The sequence below is a fragment of the Aspergillus foveolatus genome, assembly GCF_047715535.1.
Source record: "Aspergillus foveolatus strain CBS 279.81 unplaced genomic scaffold BDW70scaffold_6, whole genome shotgun sequence".
Taxonomy (NCBI): Eukaryota; Fungi; Ascomycota; class Eurotiomycetes; order Eurotiales; family Aspergillaceae; genus Aspergillus; species Aspergillus foveolatus.
In genome coordinates, this window is record NW_027396070.1 from 624,130 (window position 1) to 646,950 (window position 22,821).

The 22,821-nt window shown below is 50.6% G+C and overlaps 7 protein-coding genes across 7 annotated transcripts; 3 read left to right on the top strand and 4 right to left on the bottom strand.

Moving 5' to 3' along the window:
* The first annotated feature begins 777 nt into the window (after window positions 1-777).
* BDW70DRAFT_129634 (Dabb family protein) lies at window positions 778-1,458 on the top strand. The gene is made up of 3 exons (XM_073735646.1): window positions 778-873; window positions 936-1,164; window positions 1,232-1,458. Exons 1-3 carry the CDS (start codon window positions 855-857, stop codon window positions 1,335-1,337), a joined length of 354 nt encoding a protein of 117 aa, XP_073599529.1. The 5' UTR covers window positions 778-854; the 3' UTR covers window positions 1,338-1,458.
* A 28-nt stretch (window positions 1,459-1,486) lies between these two features.
* On the top strand, window positions 1,487-3,932 carry BDW70DRAFT_170825 (transcription factor domain-containing protein). The gene is made up of 4 exons (XM_073743030.1): window positions 1,487-1,685; window positions 1,733-1,818; window positions 1,871-2,915; window positions 2,966-3,932. Exons 1-4 carry the CDS (start codon window positions 1,620-1,622, stop codon window positions 3,914-3,916), a joined length of 2,148 nt encoding a protein of 715 aa, XP_073599530.1. The 5' UTR covers window positions 1,487-1,619; the 3' UTR covers window positions 3,917-3,932.
* Window positions 3,933-5,052: 1,120 nt separating this feature from the next.
* BDW70DRAFT_170827 (uncharacterized protein) lies at window positions 5,053-7,747 on the bottom strand (the record flags this gene model as incomplete). Its single annotated transcript, XM_073743031.1, has 4 exons — window positions 7,445-7,747; window positions 7,257-7,391; window positions 5,236-7,200; window positions 5,053-5,180 (listed from the first exon to the last, which is right to left on the bottom strand). Exons 1-4 carry the CDS (start codon window positions 7,548-7,550, stop codon window positions 5,053-5,055), a joined length of 2,334 nt encoding a protein of 777 aa, XP_073599531.1. The 5' UTR covers window positions 7,551-7,747.
* A 3,085-nt stretch (window positions 7,748-10,832) lies between these two features.
* Window positions 10,833-12,724, top strand: BDW70DRAFT_103508 (inositol-3-phosphate synthase INO1). The gene is made up of 2 exons (XM_073734346.1): window positions 10,833-11,672; window positions 11,720-12,724. The coding sequence occupies exons 1-2, from the start codon at window positions 10,966-10,968 to the stop codon at window positions 12,615-12,617; spliced, it is 1,605 nt and encodes a 534-aa protein (XP_073599532.1). The 5' UTR covers window positions 10,833-10,965; the 3' UTR covers window positions 12,618-12,724.
* Window positions 12,725-15,615: 2,891 nt separating this feature from the next.
* Window positions 15,616-17,539, bottom strand: BDW70DRAFT_103588 (glycoside hydrolase family 27 protein). The gene is made up of 5 exons (XM_073734347.1): window positions 17,457-17,539; window positions 17,227-17,359; window positions 16,922-17,152; window positions 16,323-16,861; window positions 15,616-16,154 (listed from the first exon to the last, which is right to left on the bottom strand). The coding sequence occupies exons 1-5, from the start codon at window positions 17,523-17,525 to the stop codon at window positions 15,759-15,761; spliced, it is 1,368 nt and encodes a 455-aa protein (XP_073599533.1). The 5' UTR covers window positions 17,526-17,539; the 3' UTR covers window positions 15,616-15,758.
* A 1,390-nt stretch (window positions 17,540-18,929) lies between these two features.
* BDW70DRAFT_129645 (uncharacterized protein) lies at window positions 18,930-20,556 on the bottom strand. Its single transcript, XM_073735647.1, has 3 exons — window positions 20,088-20,556; window positions 19,721-20,025; window positions 18,930-19,665 (listed from the first exon to the last, which is right to left on the bottom strand). The coding sequence occupies exons 1-3, from the start codon at window positions 20,235-20,237 to the stop codon at window positions 19,251-19,253; spliced, it is 870 nt and encodes a 289-aa protein (XP_073599534.1). The 5' UTR covers window positions 20,238-20,556; the 3' UTR covers window positions 18,930-19,250.
* Window positions 20,557-20,935: 379 nt separating this feature from the next.
* BDW70DRAFT_129646 (uncharacterized protein) lies at window positions 20,936-22,818 on the bottom strand. The gene has a single exon (XM_073735648.1). It carries the CDS (start codon window positions 22,487-22,489, stop codon window positions 20,999-21,001), a length of 1,491 nt encoding a protein of 496 aa, XP_073599535.1. The 5' UTR covers window positions 22,490-22,818; the 3' UTR covers window positions 20,936-20,998.
* Window positions 22,819-22,821: the final 3 nt, after the last annotated feature.

Consider the following 22,821-nt stretch of genomic DNA (forward strand, 5'->3'; position numbering starts at 1 on the left):
ATAAATCTTAAACAGAACGCTTGCAGCTGACTGTCCCATTTTGCATCAGTGGCAAACCTGTTCGCATGATATATAGCGCGAGCTCAATCGTTCAGGAATGCTGGTTGGAGAGCAGGTTCTGTCTTCCTCCCGTTGCCACCGTGGTTTAATGCACCGAACAAGCCGCGCCAGCTCGCGAATGAACTCACGAGGAGGACGTGAGTAGAAATCTCAGGCATGTGACCTGCACTCTAATTGCTATCTATAATCTCCAGCCTGAGGGAAGTGACCGGAAGGATGACTGGCATAGCTGTCCTTTGCAGGCGGATATGGTTGATGGATGGTTTCCATACCGAATAGCGTGGTTTATTTAGCATCTCAGTCTTTGTTTCTCCCGATAGATGCCAAAATTCACCGCATGCTTCAGCTATACTTCCTATATGCTTATAACGCTGGCTCAAGGGAAAGCTGCTGTGGTCACGACTGCGGTTCCATGATTTCAGAGTTCCATGTATACCACCAAATTGGCGAAGCTTGAAATGGCGACGAAAAAACTATTCTGATTCCAATCACAACACTTATGAATCATTCGCTATCTTACTAAATCAACTTCACAATACTTTGCTTGCTTCTTTTCATTAGCCAGCTCTTGACGGATCGCATCCGCCGTTACCCAACCTTTCCGTCGGACCTTATCCGAGGACTCGGTATAGCCGTCAGGATTCACTACGTCCTGTTGCCCTATATAAGGGGCGCTAAGAGAGCATCTCTGTTCTGTTCAAGACCAATTCTGTATCACTGCGCTCGTGTCCTCTTCAGCGGTGTCTCATTGTGTTATCCTCATAATTAAAACCACCACGACCACGCCGATCAAAATGACGCTTATACATATGGGTAAGTTCACATTTCTGTTATTTGTCCATCTAACATACAATTTATGCTGAACGATGACGCAGTGCTTTTCAAGTTCCGCTCCGGTGTCACTTTAGAGCAAAAGACCACTTTCATTCGAGAGCTCAAGACGCTGAAGAATCTACCTTCAGTCAAGAATGGACGGCTCATTGTCGGTAGCCCCAGCGTCACGGATCCCATTGAACGAAGCAAAGGGTTTCAAATAGCTCTTGTGAGTTACCACGAAAACCTGGCGGCTCTGGCAGAATACCAAGCCAGCGAGGACCATCACCGGTAAGTTCCTATAGTCTATGTTATGCGCTTCTGAATCTCAGCTCTCGGTGCTAAGATTACTTTGTAGGGTAACGTCTACATACTTCATTCCGTACAAGGAGGATCTGGTTCGGTTTGATTTTGAGGTAGACGCTGAGGACGAATATATGTGTCAGATTCCTATGTTGACATGACGTCTGATTGATCCAAATCTTATTATCACCCTGCGCTTATAATCAGAGATAGTATTTGTGAATGCACTGTAAGGTGGTTGCCAATCCGGCTCGGGAGTTCCGCTTATCTAGCGGATCTTCTCCGTCAGGCCCTTTTTTCCTCCACATCTTCTACTTCCACGGGCTCGTTTATGTACGGGCGCAAATGCCTAAGAAGTAAGCACCATATACAACCGGACCTTTAGAGGCCTAAGAATTGGTGTAGCGGGTCTTTGGTTGTTTGCTCGTCGTCTCAGCAAGAAAATGGACTCGCCGAAGAGGGCACGGAATCGTGCCGCCTGCAAACGCTGCCAGCGACGGAAAATCCGCGTATGTTGCCCAAGTACAATCATTAACAACAGCTAACCCTTGGAAAGTGTGATGGAAATATTCCCTCCTGCAGCTCCTGCCTGAAGGCAGGCGTTCCCTGCATTAATGATGGCAAGCAAGAGGTTCATAGATCGTTAGTCTGCTGCGTTCTATTTCGGGTAGTAATCACACTGACGAATATGAAGGTACATCGCAGGCATGGAGAATCGAATCAAGTGGCTTGAGTCGATTGTACGAGATAGATGCCCCGATATCGACCTGAGCTGCGGCCCTGGAAGCGCACGAGAAGTACTGGACGATGCAATGCAGACAGAAGCGCTCAATGAGACCACAGGACCTCACACCCGAGATTACCACCAAGCATCGCATGACGCCCTTCAGGCAAGCACAAACTCGCAAATTGAGGCTAGTCCACGGGTTGTGATTACTGGGGACCAGGAAGTTTCACGCGCTTGTTCACAACCTGCAGTAAATGAGGAATCTCAACAAGCGCACGAGATCGGGCTTGTGTCCCTATCTCCAGGAGGTGATCGTCGGTATATCGGCCCCTCCAGTGGTTATTTCTTTGCGAAACGGATTCTCGATAATGCTGGTTGCAGTGGTGGCCCAAGGACTCCAATGACTGCCGCCTTAGACTCTGCTCATCTCTCTCTTGAGCTTTTAAATATCCCAGCGGCAATGCCGGCTCAGAAGCAAAGCACAATTGAACTAACGGCCAAGTACTTTCATACGGTCCACCTTCTATACCCCTTTCTACATGAACAGATGCATATGGACGCCATCAACCGGGTTTACGCATGTCAGGACAAGAATCCGCTGGAAACGTTCCAAGTTTATATGGTTTTGGCCATCGCTTCTCTGAATCTCTCACGCCAATGCAAGGTGCGTCTTCCGGTTGAGGGATATTACGCGTCGGCGATGAAGCATGTCGACTATGTCTGCAACCACGGTTCTGTGACGTCCCTCCAATGCTTACTTCTCCTGATGGTGTATGCATTATACAACCCGGGCTGCAATATCAACATTTGGAATCTCAATTACCAGTGCCTCGCGAGCGTGATTGACCTGGGGCTTCAGCGTGACGTTCGAGCTTCTTCAACGTTACAGATATCGATTTTCGATCAAGAGATGCGAACGCGTATATTCTGGGTTGTTTACACGTTCGATCGAACAGTATGCACTATGATGGGCCGACCGATTGGCATTAGAGACGAGGCCTGCGATATAAGGGTAGGTGCAACCAATACCCAACTAAGCCTGAGCTCAACTGTTATGCCTAGTTTCCGCTCGCGATATCGGATCATGACCTTATCAAGATTGGCAATGATACCCAGACTTATGGAGAATCAACTTCCCACATGTCGTACTCAATCCATCTCTTTAAGTTAGCTCAGTTGAACTCGGAGATAAAGTACATCATGCATAGCATCAACCGCAGCGTTCCAGCTTATGCGCTCCCAGTCATCCGAGACATTCTAAGCTGGCAACAAGAAATGGTCCGATCCTTGGACAGCTGGTTCGCTGCGATCCCTCCACGACCGCCCGGCGTCAGTGCGGAGATAGTGCTCTTATGCAAAGCGAAATATCACGAGACAATGATTTTGTTATTGCGGCCAAGTCCTGGAATTCCAAACCCGTCTGACGCAGTCCTTGACGAATGCTTCAACCATGCCCTTGGTCTACTTCGCGAGTTCAGCGAGCTCTACGCGACAGGGAGTCTCCTTTACAGCCGACTAGTTGTGCACTCAATCTTCGTCGGTGCCTTGGTAATGCTTAATTGCATATGGAAACTGCCAGCGGCAGCCGCGAGGGTCCCTGTGGACGAGTTGATCTCGAACTTCAATACCACGCAGAATATCCTGAGTAGCATCGGCGAGCACTGGTCTGAGGCTATGAGAGCGCGCGATTGTGTCAAAGAGCTATCCACCGCGACCATTCAGAGGTTATTGAGAACGCAGCCAGGTCAACCACAGCCGTCTACGCCACAGCCACAATATCACCCTGTCCACAGGAGTACTGGTCAAGCTGCGATAGAAGGGCACGCAGGTGTTCATGGAGCCGCAATGCACGTGACTCATGGCGAGATAAATGCGGGTTTCGATCCATCTGCTTCCAATTCTGAGTTCTCAAACCTGTTTGACGATTTCCTGCAGGGCGACTTTATGGGTTATAGCGGGATGCCTGATATTGATGGGCCCATGTGGGAGATATTTAACAGCGCTGCACCATGATACTTGGAGATTCATACAAGCTGACGACGAACCCTAGCTTCGTGGTGACGACAGGCGCAGTAGACTCGGTACCTGCCTTCGCTAGACTGAAAGTGACTTACCATGACGTTTCGGGCAATTTCCAATTGAAAAAGAAGAGAGGAAAGCCATGCGACCATTGAATGAGTTACGATCACCACCTTCTCCACTTGCACTCTCCGTCCCATAAATATCACCCTGCCACACGCCGACATCCCTCGCAGATGCTGGTGGTAATCAATTCCATCACGCCATCGTTGTCCACAGTCACTGCTGCTTCCGCGCGCTTTGGAAAAGCATATATTTTGATCGCAACTGTACGATAGCAAGGTGGGTTTCATGATGCTGAAGCGGTGCATAATGAGAGGGATCATTGTAGGGGAAAATACAGGAGATGATCAATGGGGTGGGGTCACTGAAAGACAGGTATAATTCGGCCTGTGGATTTCTTCCCGCATTATAAGCATTATATACGACGTATATCAATAAAATGGAGCTTGGGTATGGTCGAAATACCAGATAGGAGGTCGAGTTTATATCATGTAACTCTATGTATTCAGAGAGCCCAACAACACACCACTATTACCCCAAAAAGCATTATGAGTAGCCAGGCACCTGCAGGCATATCGTATGTATGTAGTCCTGCCCTAACATGCACCATATTACCAGTGCACATGGAAATCTTAAACGTCTGTGCGGGAAGAGACACAAGTATATCCTAAAGCACGGGAAACTGCAACGCGCCAAATCAGCATAGAGAGAATAGAACACGTGTTATCTTAGAAGCAAATCGGAAATTGGTGAGTGCTCCGAAGGTAAATATGGACAAGAATTGGAATAAATCGAAGGGGTATATTTAAAATGGTGTTGGCCTGGCTGACGGGGGACGAAAGTATAAACGAGACAGAGAAGGTAAACTTAACATAACTCATAGACATAGGGCAAAGGAAAGGCGTGATGGTACATCTGCAAGCAGAAAAGAATCCAATACGGAATAATAATACAAAAAACAAAAAGCCTCCAATCCAGCGCCTGTATATGGTGGGTATGATGAAAATATGAACTTCAAAACTCGCATAAACGATGATAAAGCAAAGGGCAGGACGTTCAAATCATATTCATAAGTCTTGTGGTCCGTCGTTCTGGGAAACGTCGGGCGCCACCAGGAGCTTGCCCTGGTAGTCCGAGGTTGTTCGGAGAGGGCGGGGGACGTCCATATGGAGCTGGACCAGGACCTGGTCTGCCGCTACGGCCAGGTCCAGGGCCGTATGGGCCTGCCGGGCCTGGAGGACGGGGCCCACGACCTCGGCCTCGGCCTGGACCGGGATATCCTGGCGGGGGTGGTCGGCCGCGAGATGGAGGGGGCATAGGCATGCCGGGCCCAGGAGGGCCAAGAGGGGATGAAGGCATAGTTGGGCGGCGGAAGCCATGGGGAGAGACAGAAGCAGCGGCGCGCCTGGCATCTCGCTCGCAGTAAACATAGCCGTTCCATTCGTAGTACTCGCCTTGGAGGTCGATGTTGCAGGTACGACAACGAAGGCAGTCGAGGTGGAATTTCTGGGTATCGCCGGGCCCAGGACCAGTGCGCTCGTTTGTCTCAAGGTATTCGCCTTCGATACCTTCGTGACATCCAGCGCAAATAGAGCCGTTGCGTTCGTGGTAGTGTTGGGCGCAGTAGGGGCGGTCCTTGAGCACGTAAAAGTCGTTTGTTTCGAAGGGTAGGCGGCATTGGAAGCAGACGAAGCAGGCGCGGTGATAGCGGCCTGTCAGGCGGCCGTCGGCGGAGGAGATGGACTTGCCAATGATCATCTCGCCGCAGCCGCGGCATGGCCCACGTGGCTTGGGTTGTTGTGGGCGGGGTGTGGGTTCTGTAGCAGCTCGCGCTAAGGGTTTTTGCTCTTCCACCTCTCCTAAGTTCTGGGCGCTTTGAGGACTCAAGGGGCTTTGGGGGCTTTGGGGCCCTTGCGATATCTTGGTGTTCTGAGAGATTTCAGAAACTAGAGATAGATCGCCACCTTTCGACAGGGCCGGGTCTGTCGGGGAGTCAGGGCTGAAGATGTTCTCGGGGATGCGAGGCGGTTCAAGAGCCGTATGACTTTCTGACTGGCTTTTATCGAGGTGCTCTGCTTTTGCCCCAGTTTCATTCCGAGGGTCTTCAACGACAGGACCTAGACGACTTAGATCGGATGGTTTCCGCCTGGACGAGCTGACGTCGGATTGAATGCTTGATAGGGAAGTGCCACTTCTAGTTTCTGAGGGTGACGAATCAGAAGAAGTTGTTGAATCTTCCACACCCTCATCGTTAATGTCCAAACCAAGAGCGCGGGCGAAGTTAGAAACTGATATAGCGCTGTCATCCGTAGCGTCCGAATTCTTCCTGCGTGTATCCCCTTGCCCATTCTGGTCCGAAGGGTTTGGCTGTAGATAGTCGGAAGCTGAAGGTTTGAAGGCTTTATATTCGATCTTCGCAGATTCAGCCGGCGTCTCCGACCGAAATTCAGACTCGGGAAGATCGAGGGGTGGGCCGTATGTGCTCTGCGCCGGACTGCTAAAGAATAACTCGGCAGACCCGCGCGAACTGCTGAGGCGTTCCGAGTTTGCAGCCGAAGATACTCGCAAAGGGCTGGCTGCAGGTTTATCGAGCGCACCACCGAAATCAAACCCGCTGTGGACTTCGTTTTTTCCATCCCTCTTTGCCGAGATATCTGACATTGAGGAATCTGAAAAAACTGAATGATAAAACGGACGGGGTGGAGATTGCGGAATTGGGGGTATATCTTCCTCATATCTATACCCAGCTAAAGCCACACTTCCAAACGATGGTCGCCGGCTGGAGATTGCGGTTGATCTCTTCGAGCTGCGATCGCCGTACCGGGTGCTCGCAAGGGACGTTCTATAGCTGCTTCTGCTGTCTACGGAAACGGTGTGTTTATGCGCGAACGAGACATCGTCCTTCGGTAACGGCGGTGGTGGCTGTTCCCCATCTCTGTTGAGTGGTAAATGCGCGCTATGCGGTGGATGGTCAAGACTCCTGTTCATCGCGTCCGTATACCCAGGTTCCTCTTTCACGGCCATGCCGTTCACCCGTCTTCCCGACATTGACCGAGGCAGAGGGAAGCTCGGAATGCCCTCGCCGCTATCGTCCGCACTAGAGTCATGGGACACTGGGGCTGTCCGGAGTGGAGAGCGCGATCCTGAAGCTGATGAAAGGGGAGAGGGATAAAGACTGTCGTCTTGTCCAGTACTTGGGTTTAGGAACGAGTGGTCTATGAAGATCGGTCGTTAATACATGATCCAGCGGTGTCCGGCGAGAAGGACATACTAGCTCTCAAAGGGTCGATACTTGACGGCGGCTCTGCTCGCCCAGGTTTCAACGACCATGCATCTTGCGCCCCTAATGTCGGCCTCCGCATCGACTTGGGAGGAGGTGGGGGAGGGGACGGCGTTCGCGGTATAACTGCGCCGGGGTTAGCAACAACACAGCACCTAGAGCATTGATCAAGCGGTTACCGTTTGCAGGTTTGGCGCAGACATGATCCCCCATCGCAAGGATATCAACGTTGACCCCACAGTCAGAGCATTTGATCATGGGCAAGTCGCCCATGTCTGATGCCATCTTGACGAATACGCGGTCTCGATTGCCAACTCCCCCGTTGTTAGGAAATCATCCGACTTGGCAACTCAACCATCGGTCGTGCATTCGTCGACACGATAACTCGCCCGGTTGCGTAATCCTTTATCCTCCAAGTAGATGTAATGGCCAGCGCTCGGTCGATACGGGGTGGTTGAGGGATGATGGGAAGTGGATGGCGGTTGTTGATGTTGAAGGCGATGGGGAAGCAATTAGAGCGCAAACAGGTCAATATTAATTAATGTTCTGGAACCGTGACCAATGGCAAACAGCGATAATTATAACAAGAAATCGATAATATCACAGCATTATAGCGCCAGTGGGCCTGACCGACGCCAGGCCTCGTGCGGGCGAGCTTCAAGAGATGAACCATCCGAGCAACACGCGTTCTTAACGTCAGCCTTTCCATCCAGCCGCTTCATTGTGCCAACAGTCTCTCCAGGTACATTTAATCTAGCAAATCTAGGCACCATGCCGTGTCTTCAAATATATACCGCCTATCTATTCAACTAGCTCTTTAATATTCTTAAGGAAAATCCCAGTGTTGACCGCCGCCGCGCTCTTATCGCCCTCGTTACAACTTACCCCTTTTCCCGTTCCACCCCCATGTCCTCCCCACTAGTGAACCGTTTATGTGCAGATATCCGAATGGAGTCAGGTTGTGATCCTCCTGAACGGGCTAGACTGGCTAGTCGAGCCACTAGCCCCTGAGTTGCGATTCAGTGAGCCGTGTATCCTTCCGCAGATCGCTCAGGGGGCCGGTCGCTCACGCTTCCATTCGCGCTCTGGTCGCCCCGACTCCTCCGTCACTCCATCTGATCAACATCTTCCGCATCTTCACCTTGATCATCGCTTCACATTAACGCATATCTTTTCCCAGACCAGACATGAGATGCTGCACGAGCCTCTTGCGCTGCTCTTTCTGTCGAAGTTTCAAGTCTCAAAAGATTACTCCGATTGGAGGTCCATCTCTGTCGGAGTACTCTGAGTATATATGGAGTCTCACGCATCACTTCCTTTGCAATCCAAGAATCTTACTCAGAAGATAACATTCGGGGCATCGTGGCTATAGGTTTTTGATTTTTGTAAGACGGACTTGACTAAGTTTCACCTACCGCTGGTCTAGAGTTCGCCGAGTTACTCCGTATTTCGTACTTGACTTGCTACGACAGGTTATGATCGGAGAAACCGAATTACTCACACGCAGTTCCAGGTTCAAGAAGGTCACGTTGATGCTCTGGTCTCGACGTTTCCCATCAACCATGAACTCGGCGTCGTGGCTGTCGACACCTCAGTCGCATGTCCGATGTCATTCCCTCCAGTAATTCGCTTCCATGGAACGCAGAACCCCGAAATATTGAACCTTCCTGGGGAAATGCCGCATCTATACGTGAAAGCAGAAGATCGAGAACCAGCACGAAGGCTCGACTGCGACTCCTATCCCGCAAATTGCCCAAACAACTGAGTTATAGATGAATTGACTTGCCGGCCTCTACTTTGCGTCTACTGTAGAGGGTCTTGAGGTACGTGAGGTGGTGGATGCTGTAACAATGGTGCTGATGGCGAGAGTGTCGAGCTTGGTCGATCAGTCCACAGCTTTCGATCGATCCGCAGCAAACCCAAGTGATCAGCGAATAGTCACTAAATTTGGAGGACACGCCCGGTTTGCGACACTTGTCCTCTGAGCCCTGAGTTTGGAGGCCAGCAGCAGTTCTTATTGTTGTCCGAATATCTTCATGCACAGGCTGAGTCTGAGTGAGGACGCCTAAAACTTTGTTGCTCTGTTGGCTTGTTAGCAGCTACCAGGAAACGGATTAATTGTTGGCCCATCTCCACTTTCCTCCAAATACCCTGGCTCTAGCGAAAACGGCTCGATCTCCTACGGATTAGATGAAAGCAGCGTCTGCGAGTCAAAGGGTAACAGCACGCACGTTGGGTACGACCGCAAAAGATCCGCCCGCAGGCTGGCAGCATTCAGGGGCTTAAGTCAGCTGGCGAGAAGATTGAACCATGTAACCCCATCCGAGCTTTCCGCCGGCGGCCGCGCACAAACCAGGTGCACAAACCAAGTACCCCGAACTTTCGACTCTATCCCAGCAAGCAGCACTCGAGAGACAGATGTGGATAGTTTCATCTTCTATAGACTATATTGGGCACACTTTGATGAAGCTCGGCCAGTCGATACCGAGTTTCTCATAACACAATCTTGCAAATGGTGGTTCCCGGTTCAGGCCCCTCAATGAGGTGAGCGGACGGATTGCTGTCAGCGTTGGAATGCGGGTCTCCTCACAGATTGTGGAGTGGTAGACGAAGCTCATGATTGGAGCAATCCACGATATGCTAGCGATTCTCCAGTCTATCTGTCCCTGCAGGCAGCCAACACAACGCTCGCTTCCCTGTGCAGCACAACCCACGTCTTGCGAGATCCCTCTCTTTAGTCGGTTAAAAGGGTGATGCCGCTTCGTAGTCACGTAAACGCGTTGAGAGAGTAGTTAGATCATGAATGGCCCGCTGGACCAGAGATATTCGAGGACAGCCGGACGCGCATGAGGGTCTCGTTCAGGTGTGCTAAACACGTTAGGCGGAGGCCTCCGAGGACGTCTGTGATGGTAAAGCTGACAGAGTTCATATCCGTTTCCAGGCGAGCCTAGAGGTCATTTATCGTTCGATACTCATGGTACGTGCAGTGAAGTGGAGCGATAGCAAGGCGTCAAGATTCGAGAGAGTGCTATTTACCCCTCGGTCCTCACCGCAAGTCTCAATCCTTCCTCGTTTGCTATGCCCCGCCCTAAAGAGCCGAGACTCAATGGCTTGAGATCCCCCGGTGATTGGCTGTGTATGGTGCCTTGAATCGGAGCGGGAAGGAACGCTGGCCTGTGCTGGCCGGTTCGGCGATGCGGGCGTGACTGTGGGCGGATAAGATAAACGTGACCTGGAGTCGAGTGTCCCGCTATAAATTGTCCCTCCTGTCCGTCCCTCTTCCCTTCTTTTCCACCCCCCAAACACTCCATTGACCTCGGTTTCAAGCTCGTTCCGTTGCTTTTCTCTAAGGTCTTCTGATCACACTCTCTTCCGAGGCGTGATCGCCAAACACCGTCAAAATTTTCTCCACACTTCTTAACTCGTGAGTTCCACATTCCCCGTGTTCCCCAGAATAGAGCCATTGGGCGGAAGCCTGTGCTCTCTTGACCCTATTGCACCTTGTACTGTCCAAGTAGATTGCCTGCTGACCCTTTCGTTCTCTAGGCGGCACCACCCGTTCAACGGCCGGCGCTCATCCACCCGTGGCGGAGCACCAGCCAATATAGTGTACACCCACTAAATAATCACTGTGTCAATCGAACATCCTCCACAGCCTTGTAAACACATTTTTCTGAATTCTCCCTGAGATTCTGACACAATGGCTCCCCACGCAAACTTGGATGTTGCTGCCAATGGCGCCGTGAACGGGTCTGCCCAAACTGCTCGCGCCCCTCTGTTTACCGTCAACTCGCCCAACGTCGAGTATACCGAGACGGAAATCAAGAGTACCTATGCTTACCATACCACCGATGTCACTCGCTCTGCCGACGGCAAGCTTATCGCTACCCCTAAGGCGGCCACCTATCACTTCAAGGTTGACCGTAAGGTTGGCAAGGTTGGTCTGATGTTGGTCGGTTGGGGTGGAAACAACGGTTCCACTGTGACTGCCGGTATCATCGCCAATCGCCGGAAGCTTTCCTGGGAGACCAAGGAAGGCCCCCGTGCTGCCAACTACTACGGTTCCCTTGTCATGAGCTCGACCATTAAGCTTGGAACCGACTCCAAGACTGGCGAGGAGATCAACATCCCCTTCAGTGACATGTTGCCCATGGTCCACCCCAATGACCTCGTCATTGGTGGCTGGGATATTAGCGGCATGAACCTTGCTGACTCTATGGACCGTGCCCAGGTCCTTGAGCCCACCCTGAAGCAGCTTGTCCGTAAGGAAATGGCTGAGATGAAGCCTCTGCCCAGCATCTACTACCCTGACTTCATCGCTGCCAACCAGGAGGATCGTGCCGACAACGTCCTCGAGGGTAGCAAGGCCTCGTGGGCTCATGTTGAGAAGATTCAGGCGGATATCCGGTAAGTTCCTTCCGCTGCAGTTTGAAAAACCTCACTAACTGTAGCAGCAATTTCAAGGCCGAGAATGGTCTTGACAAGGTGATTGTCATGTGGACGGCCAACACTGAACGCTACGCCGACGTTCTGCCTGGCGTCAACGACACTGCTGAGAACCTTGTCAACTCCATCAAGTCCGGTCACACCGAGGTTTCTCCCTCTACCGTCTTCGCTGTTGCTTGTATCCTTGACAACACTCCTTTCATCAACGGGTCTCCCCAGAATACTTTTGTTCCTGGTGCGATCGAGCTTGCCGAGAAGCACAACGCCTTCATCGGTGGCGATGACTTCAAATCTGGCCAGACCAAAATGAAGTCTGCCCTGGTTGACTTCTTGATCAACGCTGGTATCAAACTTACCTCGATCGCCAGTTACAACCACCTTGGTAACAATGACGGCAAGAACTTGAGCTCCCAGAAGCAGTTCCGCTCCAAGGAGATTTCCAAGTCCAACGTGGTCGATGACATGGTTGCTGCCAACCATATTCTGTACGAGAAGGATGAGCACCCTGACCACTGCGTTGTGATCAAGTACATGCCTGGAGTTGGTGACAACAAGCGTGCTTTGGACGAGTACTACGCTGAGATCTTCATGGGCGGCCACCAGACCATCAGCTTGTTCAACATCTGCGAGGATTCGCTTCTCGCCTCTCCTCTGATCATCGACTTGGTTGTGCTTGCCGAGATGATGACCCGCATCACCTGGAAGGCTGACGATGCTGCTGAGTACAAGGGATTCCACAGTGTTCTCAGCGTTCTCAGCTACATGCTCAAGGCTCCTTTGACTCCTCCTGGTACTCCGGTTGTCAACTCCTTGGCAAAGCAGCGCAGCGCTTTGACCAACATCTTCCGCGCCTGCGTTGGATTGCAGCCCGAGTCTGACATGACTCTTGAGCACAAGCTGTTCTAATTATTCTCCGTTCTCCGAGGAATAAACCCACACAAGTGATCAGCCAACTATAGCCACTCTTTAAATGGATACAACATATTGCCCTGTTTGCACAATCTTTCAGATAAATTCTCGTAACCATGACCGTACCTAAACATACACTTTATCGTAACACCTCGCGGTTGATCTCGTCGCCAGTATAGTTTTGACTGGCCTGGGTTGTCCAAAGCCAATCAGGCGAGCATCATCGAGTACGGTTCATGGCGCGGCCCAATTGGCGTAATCGAGTGTCCAATTCGTGATATCTCTGTACAAGCTTCAGCTCTTATCCCTGCTCACTTTAACAGGCTGCATCTCGTGGCCTGGCTTTGTTCTTGCACCGGTCCGGAGTCGTTGTGTGCCGTTCATTTGCCCTGCGTCGGATGTTGATTGAGCGGTTTCACACTTCCTTTTTTACATTATTTTCAGGCCGGCTTTTTCCTCCTCAGGTAAAACCTCCTAGAAATGCTATGACAGATTTAGCTATTTTCCAGACACATTCTGAATATATGATGATTAGACTCGCAGATACAGCTTTCGGGCCCAGCCGACGTGAAGAGACTGACGCACAATGAGGTCTCAGATATATCGCAATCCGACGGGCCTAATCTATTATGAGCTCGAGCTCAACGAGCAGATAACCATGGCATATCCACATCTTTAACCTCACCAGACCTCAGTGGCACTATACGGCTCAGTCACTATACTCAAACATGAACCGGTCGATCTTGCTATACACGCTTGAACACTCCCCCCCCCCCCCCCCCCCGCGGCAGATATAATCAAGACTACCTGGAGTATGTGGCAGGAAGCACAGAGTCGAAAAGTGAGTTTAGGCGGCCCTTATCTGCAAGATGCCGTCCTCTTTACTGGTCAAGGTATCAGAATGACATACACTTCGTACTCAGCGAATATATATCTCTGGCAGCTCCAACGAGCAAAATCCTCCGAGGACTCTTGCGCTCAGCTGTAAATATTCAGTCTGGCTGGCCTGGTAAGCATTTAACGTTCACGACCACTAACACTATACAAGCTAGGACTCCGAGCCAAAGTTATAAAGGATATTTGACTATATTCTTATAATTCTTGGAGACAAGGGACTTTGCTCAGACCCAGTTGGGTGGCCTCCCCAGAAAGTGGCTAAAGACTACAGATTCTGCAAAGTCTGTATCAGAATATCTCCTTAGCAGCGGCAGGATAAAGCTGGGAAAGCTCGATGTCAGATGGATTTACCATATACCCTGTTTCGCGAAGACCTGCCCTTGTCGACGATGCAATCAACTTTGTTTGGCTTTGATTAAAGAGCCGGCGAATCTCTCGAAGATCGGGCGAGAAAAGTACTCGGTAACTGCATCCTAAAGGATGGTAATCATTGTCCTTTGGTCGCATTGCTCATGGTCTTCTACGCGGATCTTGAGAGTATGAAAATTGATGACTGGCATGCGATTCCTGGTTTGGTCATAACTCTGGATACGCAGATGGAAGGGACCCAATGCTCTTGGACATCAGTCAACGCCTTATGTAGGCACTAAACGGGCTTATTGACTTGCCCAAGTTAGTCCAAATCTGGGATGACACAAAGACTTCGAACGAAGAACCCATGCGTTAGCAGTAAACGAAACTGGCTATTCTGCCGTCTCCCAGAACGGAGAGAATCTACCAACTATCCTATCAAATGGGCAGACTCGCTGAGGATGAACACCGCCCAAGAGGATAATACCAGCAACATTCAGAAATTTACGCCTTATGGGCCTATCGTCGATGAGCTTGAGGTAACGATTCCACCAAGCCTCTGCTCAAACCTTCGTCAGTTCAACATATGCCTTCCCGGGAACGGTGACCTCACTACCATTGATCGCTACCATGCTGCAAGGAAACGCGATGCCCACTCCATCAAAGGCTGTATTAAATACACTTCATTCCAAAGGTAGTCAGATGCACGGTGTAGATAACATATTGCAGGTGCGGAAACGCTGACGGTGATTATAGCGCTGATCATGAAGATATTGCTGGCACTGCTGGACGGACAGCGGAGTCTGATGGGGTAAGGGCTGACGACTGAAGTGCAAGTTTAGGATGCCAAAGACATAGTTTCACCTACGCCACCTTCAGTATGGTGAGTTGCTGGCCCTTTTTTAGTGTCTGATGTCTAGTTCTGTCGTATGTCTCTGGTTAATCATGCGGTCAATATGGGATACAATAGGACACATACAGAAATACATACATACGTCAGGTACATACAAGAGAGACCGTTCATCAATCTAGGAAGGGATCAAGCACGTAATCTAGCCTATAATATCAGGTCTCATATACTGAGCATGTATACGCTACTATACATGCATAAACCACCTATCGGGTTTCCAGTCTACGGCTAATATATACACACAAATTGACGTAGGGTTAGCACTAATACCTATTCAGCCCCAACATATTCTATTGTTCCAGCATCTGGTAATACCTTGCGTTATTTCAAATTCCTTTATTTGTTCGACGTTCTTTACTCTCTGGAGGCTCTTGCATACTGTTGTAAAGAAATCCTCTTCCCAGTTTCCTTATCGGTAGGCCGAATCGGCGGAAGGTAGGGCATCTAGGTGCGGGTGAAAGACCGAACGGAGAGCGATATTTGCTTTCGTTTTTGACCCAAAATACAAAGCGGCTGGCGCGGTGAGCTCTAGATAAGAACACATATTTGGTTGAGAAAGCTAAAGGGTGACAGTGGAGTTAGGGCTAGCGCAGTCAGAGTAAAGACCGTTGCGCGGGCTGGATGGATCGGCTGGTAAGTAAAGCCATTGCGAGAACTGAGATGAGTATAATTCTCTTACGAGAATAGGGCTGTGTGTGTCTGGAACCTGCTCTTCTTGGCTGCTCGATCCATGTGGGTAAATTCCATACTTTTTATAGGTACAGTAACTGCGTTGAACCCAAGTGTTATCGTTAAATCTTAGGCAGACCTGCATAGATTTACTGTAATAGGCAGAAAGAAGCATGTATTTGCTTAATGTTTCAGGTGAATGGGACCATTAGAGCCGCTAGCTAGGTATTTCATTCTACTCTAACCCCGAAATTACCCATTATCCCATTCATCCTATCTCGCAGCGTTCAGACCGCAAGGAGACATGGATATCAGCAAGCATTCCCAACAACCAAGACCGCCGTATCGTGCGCCTCAAGCTCGACCTCATACTTCTCTTTAATGCAACCAAGATCCTCGCCTGTCCACCCATCCATGACCTCGAACGCATCTCCTTGGTCTTGGTTCCGTAACTCCGGGACCTCGCTCCAAACAGCCATGCGCGTGCTCGTGACATTCTCGGAGTTGAGCATGACAACCAATGTGCCTTCTAGCGCAGGCGACGGTCCAGACCAGTATTCTGCTGGATGGGCGGCGTCGAAAGTGTAGTCTGCATTGTAACCCCATTTGTAGGGGTAAGCGGGGCGGTTGCTGACGGGGTCTTGATGGAATGTTAAGAGAGTAGGGTTCTTAAGAATTTCCAGGTGCTCTTGTCTGATTGTGTCGAGCTATATGCGATTAGCATCTCCTAGCGCTTATTCAATTATTCGGTGCATTGAACTGGGACGTCCAGACATGACGAAATTAGGGCAAGCCAACGCAAGACGGTCATAACAAGCCAAACAAAGCCAAGCCTGAACAGAAAAGTAAGAATAGTAAGAAATATATAGACTCACCTTCGTCCCAATCAGAAGCGGGCTCCTCATCGCCGCCCAAAGCGCAAAATGCGCTCTGTTCTCGGCCACCGTCATCCCCCCTTCGCCGTTCCCCACCTCAAGCATATCTGCATCAGGCCATCCCCAAAACCCCGCATACTCTCTAACAAGAAAACTCATCTCATTCGCAATCTCCGCAATTCTCTCCCAGACCGCAATTCGGGTTCTGTCAGGCCCTACTTCCCCGCGCCCAGGAGAGATATCTCCGCTCATGCGCCAGGAGTTCCCGGTCTCTGCGCCCCAGGTGTTCACTGCTGCGTTGCCCCAGTTGCAGAGGGAGTAAAGAATTGTTCGGTCCTGGCTATTGAGGGCATCAATCATGCGGCGAAAGCGTTTGGCGCTGGGGGATGTGCTCCAGTCGTAGTTCGCCGGTGCGGGATTGGGTAGGCCAGGACAGGTGCCATTCGGAAAGGGCCCGGCGTTGTTGGCTGTGTCGGGGACGCAGAAAGTGTATGGGTCTTTCCAGTTATCTGGGACCCCGCAGTCGTCGTATTTCAGGTCTACAAACTTGTCAGTTGACTAGAAAGCAGCAAGTGTGAGAATGGGATGGATTCTCGCACAGTCAATCTCCCACTCAGCAAACGTCTCTGCATCGATATCCTCATACCCCAGACTAGCTGGGTACCCGGCGCACGTTGTTTCACCCGCGCTGCTGTATATTCCAACTCTCAGGCCTAGCTCGTGGATTTGCGATGCTACGCTGGCAATTCCGTCAGGAAATCGGTCTGCGTCGGGGATCATGCGGTTTGTGTTGGGGTCGCGGTGGGTTTTTATGGACCAGCAGTCGTCGACTGGGCAGCTGTTAGTAGTGTTATTCTCTCGGAAGGCGTGACCAAGGGATTATTGACTGCGTAGGAAGATTTACTGTTGATATATTCATAGCCCAAATCCTTGAGTCCTAACTTCACGACTTGGGCTGCGGCAGTCAGAATTACAGTTGCGTTGATGTCACACTCGTACGCGTTCCAAGAGCTCCAGCCTAGAGCTGGGAGGCGGCCCTATATAGTCAAGTGAAGTCGCGTCAGTTAAGGAAGCTTGAACTGCAGCGTAATCAGGGTGAGAAGGGTGAGAGAGGAAGGAAAGACAAGAATATACCACTCCGTCAGGCCTCACGAGCGCGTTGGCTCGGGAAATCAGGGAGATCAGTGTTAGAAACTCGATCATTTTGCACCTTTACTTCTGGCTGATCGAGGTAAAGGAAAATTTGAAGAGTCAGCAGGAATCATACGGTCTTTATGCCAGACATTGCCCAGAACTGCAAGGATGCAGGGGTGTTTGTCTCTCTTCACCAAATGGCCATCCCTGATTGGGACTGGAATCTAGACTTCGTGATCAAGAGCTTGTTTGAGATCACCTATGAAGAACGGCTAATCAGGCCGCTTATTGATAAGAAGGAAAGCGACGACATAATTGAAACGGGATTCAGTATTGACAAGCGCAAGCCCAGCCCTAACGCCACATATTCTAAGGAAACAGAACAGCCTAGAAGAACAAACGCATTCTGGGAATTTGAACAAAGCACAACTTCATCTAGCAAGCCAGCATATCCACATCCTCGGATCGCCGCATGCACATGAATGGATGACATGACCTATTGGCTCCCCTTCTCCCTATTCAACCCCTCCTCCACCTCCGTCAACAATTGACTTAATTCTTTCGCACCCTCACTGTTCTTGCCCTCAAGCTCCAACCCCCTCGATACAAAGTTTTTTGCCTCCTCCCACCTCCCCATCTCAACCAAGCACTTTCCCCCGCGCCACCAAGCCTTAACATTATTCACGGGCCGTCCCTCGACACTAGCCCTGGCATCGACAAGCCCCTCAACCCACATCTGCTGCGACATGTACGCCTGCGCGCGATTCCCATACAGCGCAGCGAGTTCCTCCCTCGCCACGGCAACGGGCTCCCAGCCGGGCCGGGCGAGCGCCATCTCGAGCGCGAATGTGTACAGACGCACGGCCTCGGCGTAGTTGTTCTTGCGGTAGGCCATGTTAGCGCTGTCACGGAGTTTGTTGATTTGCGCGGAGCGTTTGGGGTTGAGGGGTAATGGGGGCGGCGGAATGGATGGGGTGTCCAGACTTAGGAGGGTGCGGTGGAGGGTGTTGAGGGCGGAGAGTTCGGCGTTCAGGGCAGCTGTTTGGGAAGGCGTGTATGTTGAGGCAGCGTTCGGGGAGAGGGAGATAGCTTTAGATGAGGGGTCGATTGTTAGAGGATATTGATTGAAGAGGTCGATTGATTGGGCCATTTTTGTTGATTTCTGGTGTTGTCGTTGATTATTGTGTAGGTATATGGTCTGGGTGGCATTAGCATGCGGAAGCACACGATTGGATAGGACGTACCGGTTAGAGAGCAATATTCTAGAGCACGTTATATATAAACCCTTGGGTACAAAAACCGAACCTCGAAAAAGCAGATATGTAGTTTGTGAGTTGAGTGATTTGGGGGATTGTCTAAATAACTTTTTGAAGTCTTGATATCCGCAAGCTGTCCAGACCGGGCGGTGGCCTAAACAATAGATGGTTCACAATCAAGGCGGTGGGATACTGCCAGTAACTTGTACCTGAAGAGTTGAAGTGTGTGTCAGACGCTATATTTTCTACCAGGCTAAATATTCAGATTTAGTTATACATTCAAGTCAAACCACACAAGCATCCAGTCTGAGAGTCATCCAATCGTCAACAACAACACTTTGCATTTTGAGAGACGAATCAACCGCCGCAAAATCATCACATCGCCGGAAATCGCAAACAGTACAAGCTCAGCAAAAGTCGCCCAAAACACGTAATGCAGTACAGGACTAAGCTGATTCAAAGGCGCCCAACTCCGCTCCATGGTCATATCGGGGGATTTCGAGGAAGGAAGTAATCGGAGGAGTGGTTTTGGAGTAGATTAGCGGTGGCCGTACCCGCTCACAGTAGAGCCGTACTCTGAAGGCGCGCCGTAGTGCTGACCGTGTGCACCGCCGTAGCTAGTGCTGTACTCACTGGCGTTGTAATCATGCAGGACTGTTCCGCTGGACGTGGTTGGGTCGTAGGCGCCGCGGCCGCCGGGGTTTCCAAGATCGTCAACCTCGCTTTGGTGAAGCAGCGCATAGTCTTCATCGCGATCTCGGACCGAGGAGCCCATTCCGGCACGCGAGCGGAAGTCGTCCTCTTCGTCGAAGTCTTGGGCGGGGTTCGAAGAAAACGCAGCCTTGCTCTGCGCTGCAAAGGTGGGATCGGAGACAGCGTCGGGTAGAGTGCCAGTTCGGCGGAAGTGCATGACGTTGCGGAAAGACATCCATGCCGTTATGAGAAAGAGGATGCTATAGATCAACAGCGTCAGCAGGTACTCCAGCAGTAGAAGGGCGGTGAACAAACAAGATAGCCACTCCCATGATGCACGTGGCGGTGCTAACATGGCATTTACTGGCGCTGCCGTATTTCCAGTTATCACAACCACTTTTCTTGTCATCCGAGTTGTCATCCTTATCCGAGCTGTTGTCGTCCTTGCCCTCGCTCTTGCCCTGTGCCACATAGCTGGCAATGCAGACCCAGGCGATAAACCACAGGAGGACGTAGAGACAGTCGACGGTCGCAAAGGCGTAGACGTTTCCAAACCGTCGGGCGCGAGGCCACATGGGCACAGCGACTAGATAAATAAGACCTGGGATGCTAAACCAACACTGATAAACCGAAATTATTAGACTGATGTTCAGACGATCAGACAATCCGAGAGACAGCTCACCAAAGCAAAATAATAGGCTGTTCGCCCATCGATGCCACCTCCTTTTGTGAATACAGCAATAGTGAGAGCCCATCCCAGGAAGATCAGGAAGCCTTGGAGGCCATGGATGAGATTCTTCGTCCGACCGGGATTAAATGACGGCCGCCTCATCGTGGAGGGTAAATTTGTAGACCTGTGTTAACGTTTTCAAAAAAAAAAAAAGAGGCAGAAAACGAAGCGATGTGCAGCAAAAAAGCAGATTGAATCCGGATAAGAGCTCGGCAAGATTGGGCGTGAGTTGTGAGAATACTGAAGTTGGGCGAGGCCGTGAGATCTGGTCCCGCTGGTGTTTACGGCGTCGCTGACAGCTGGTGGAACGGGGCAACGCGCGGACACTACTGAGTAACCGTTGGCGCTCGTCAGACAAAACACGCGAAAAGAAATTTCAATCGGATCGGCCGGCTCAGTCGCAAGGATGATTGAGGTGATGAAAAGAAGGAAGGTGATAAAGTTTACTTTTAAGTGATATTAGGTTGGAGGCTGTGCATTCGAGCATTGTTGCATAACTTACAATGCTGGAATCTACCATGTACAATCCAAAAAATATCTGCCTTACGTCATCACCACTTTATGCTCATCTTTGGGATATTGTCTTTTGCTGCTCTTCGGTCCTCCTGTATACTAATCTTGCAAGATTTCCCCTTTCATCCTTTGTCCTTCGCGACGCTAGCAATAAAAACCATGTAAAGCTGTTGCTGCCTTGCTGAAACGACTAAGCGCACAGGATTGAGTGCTTCTATTTAAGGAAAACTGCCTGATCCGCAATTCAGCTCGCAGCGCCTTTCCCCCCACAAGTTTTCTACAATAAAGTTGCTACCTAGCAGCACAATAATTCAGAATATGTCGTTCTCGAATCTTCAGATTTGCGACTCCTAAGCTCGTATGGAAAACCCTAACATCAACTCGAGCTCCGTCAATGGCCAGTAAACATGGATATACCACCACCAAGGCAGAGGATCAATGATCGAGAATCGCCAGTTCGCCCAGAACAGCATGAACTTTCCTGCTCTATCCAGAGCCCAATCGATTTGTTTAGCAATTGCGTATAATGCGGTAAGTGCCTTGAGAGCGTCATGGTTTGTAATTGCCTGATATACACTCGACGGTGGCGACAGCATGTTTATACCGACTTCAGGGCGGGTGAAGCCATTTCCTGAAGTCTTTAAGGCATCTTCGAATATTGCCAAGTATCGAGCGACCAAGGTGTGTGCTGGCGTATCTTGCAGAAGATCTGCGATAGTGGCTGCGCCTTGCGTACAGCCTGCAATGTACACTTCGTAGCGGACTGAGTTAAGATGCAACTGTTCATCTACTACCAACCGCATATGGAAATGTCCAGTCACTCGAGAACCACCTTCAGATGCGAAATTGTCCACAACCTGATGCGCTGCCGCCGCAATCCCTTCATCCAGGCGTGAACTACCCCATTCCGAACCTCGACTGGCGGTGGCTGGGCGGAGCACGAGAACAGCGACATGGCCGCGTATTATCAACACGTCTGCAATAAACTCTCCTAGCCGCACATGCTGTTGCATTATCCAGGGACTGTCCTTAGTGACTTGAATTCTGCTGACTTCCGAATAAGTCGAGCTCAGGGTGTTTTTCGGTAGGACAATAATTTCTTCCGTGTCGGCCGCAAGCGTTGTTTTGCGTAGATAATACACTTTGGTAGGCGACCGATGCAGGATCTTGTGTATAGAGTCCCGGGAATGGACCTCATGATTCTCGACCACTGGGTGGCCATGATCGATGAGGTACTGGACGAACGACTCGGAACGACTCCATTGAGACGCCAACTTGGGATCGAGAGTTACGCATCTGCAGCTCGTTCTGCTCTCAATTGCTTGCTTCGCCATGCCGTCATCAACGGCAGAGGCATCTTGCGCGCATGGGATCCATATATCCACTTTTTCTCTCAGCACAATGTCTAGCAACCTAGAGACATACTGCGACTTGGAAAGGCGGTAATGGGCCACCAGCGCCCTGGATAAGTTCCCCCCCGACGCGAATCTTGCCTCCGCGATATCTGCTCCCACTACCCGGTGGCCTTCAATATACCAGCACCGTGCGATATGCAGGCCATGGGGGGTATCCAACCCAGTGACGAGGATGGTCTTTGGGCGGAATCGCACGTCTTGCAGTATACCCTGTCTTCGGCGCAGTGCTGAGCGTGGAAAGAACAAGGAAAGACACCTAACACTCAATGCCACAGAAAGGATCAGGTTATTCGGTAGTAGGAAGAGGAGAGAAACGATGACCCGAAGCAAATGGCCAAGCAACTGGCGACGGGACAGCCGCCGGGCCATCAGGTAGATTTGTCGCCTCGATATAGCATTCAATCGCCGTATCCCAAAAGCGGACATGATGGTTTGACAGTGGAAGTTCCTCTCATGCTTGATGGAAGAGCTTTTGCATTTCAGTGCTGTAGCCTGCCAGGTGTGCCTGTGGGCTAGCTGTCTGGGTGGAGGGTAGAACCCCTCCGGAACCCAACCACGTCAGCATGTATTTTATAAGCCATAAAATCAGTACCCATTCTTAAGTGGCGGTAAGCGATTGCATCGCGATCCAGTGGGCTATACTCTCAATGTGTACAATTCACCCATCATACGCGTTGTAAGAATGTGCATTCCGAACTGTCCGAATTGATCTGGGGAGTGGTCAAGGGTCCCCCTGACGGAGAATCTGAGATCGCACT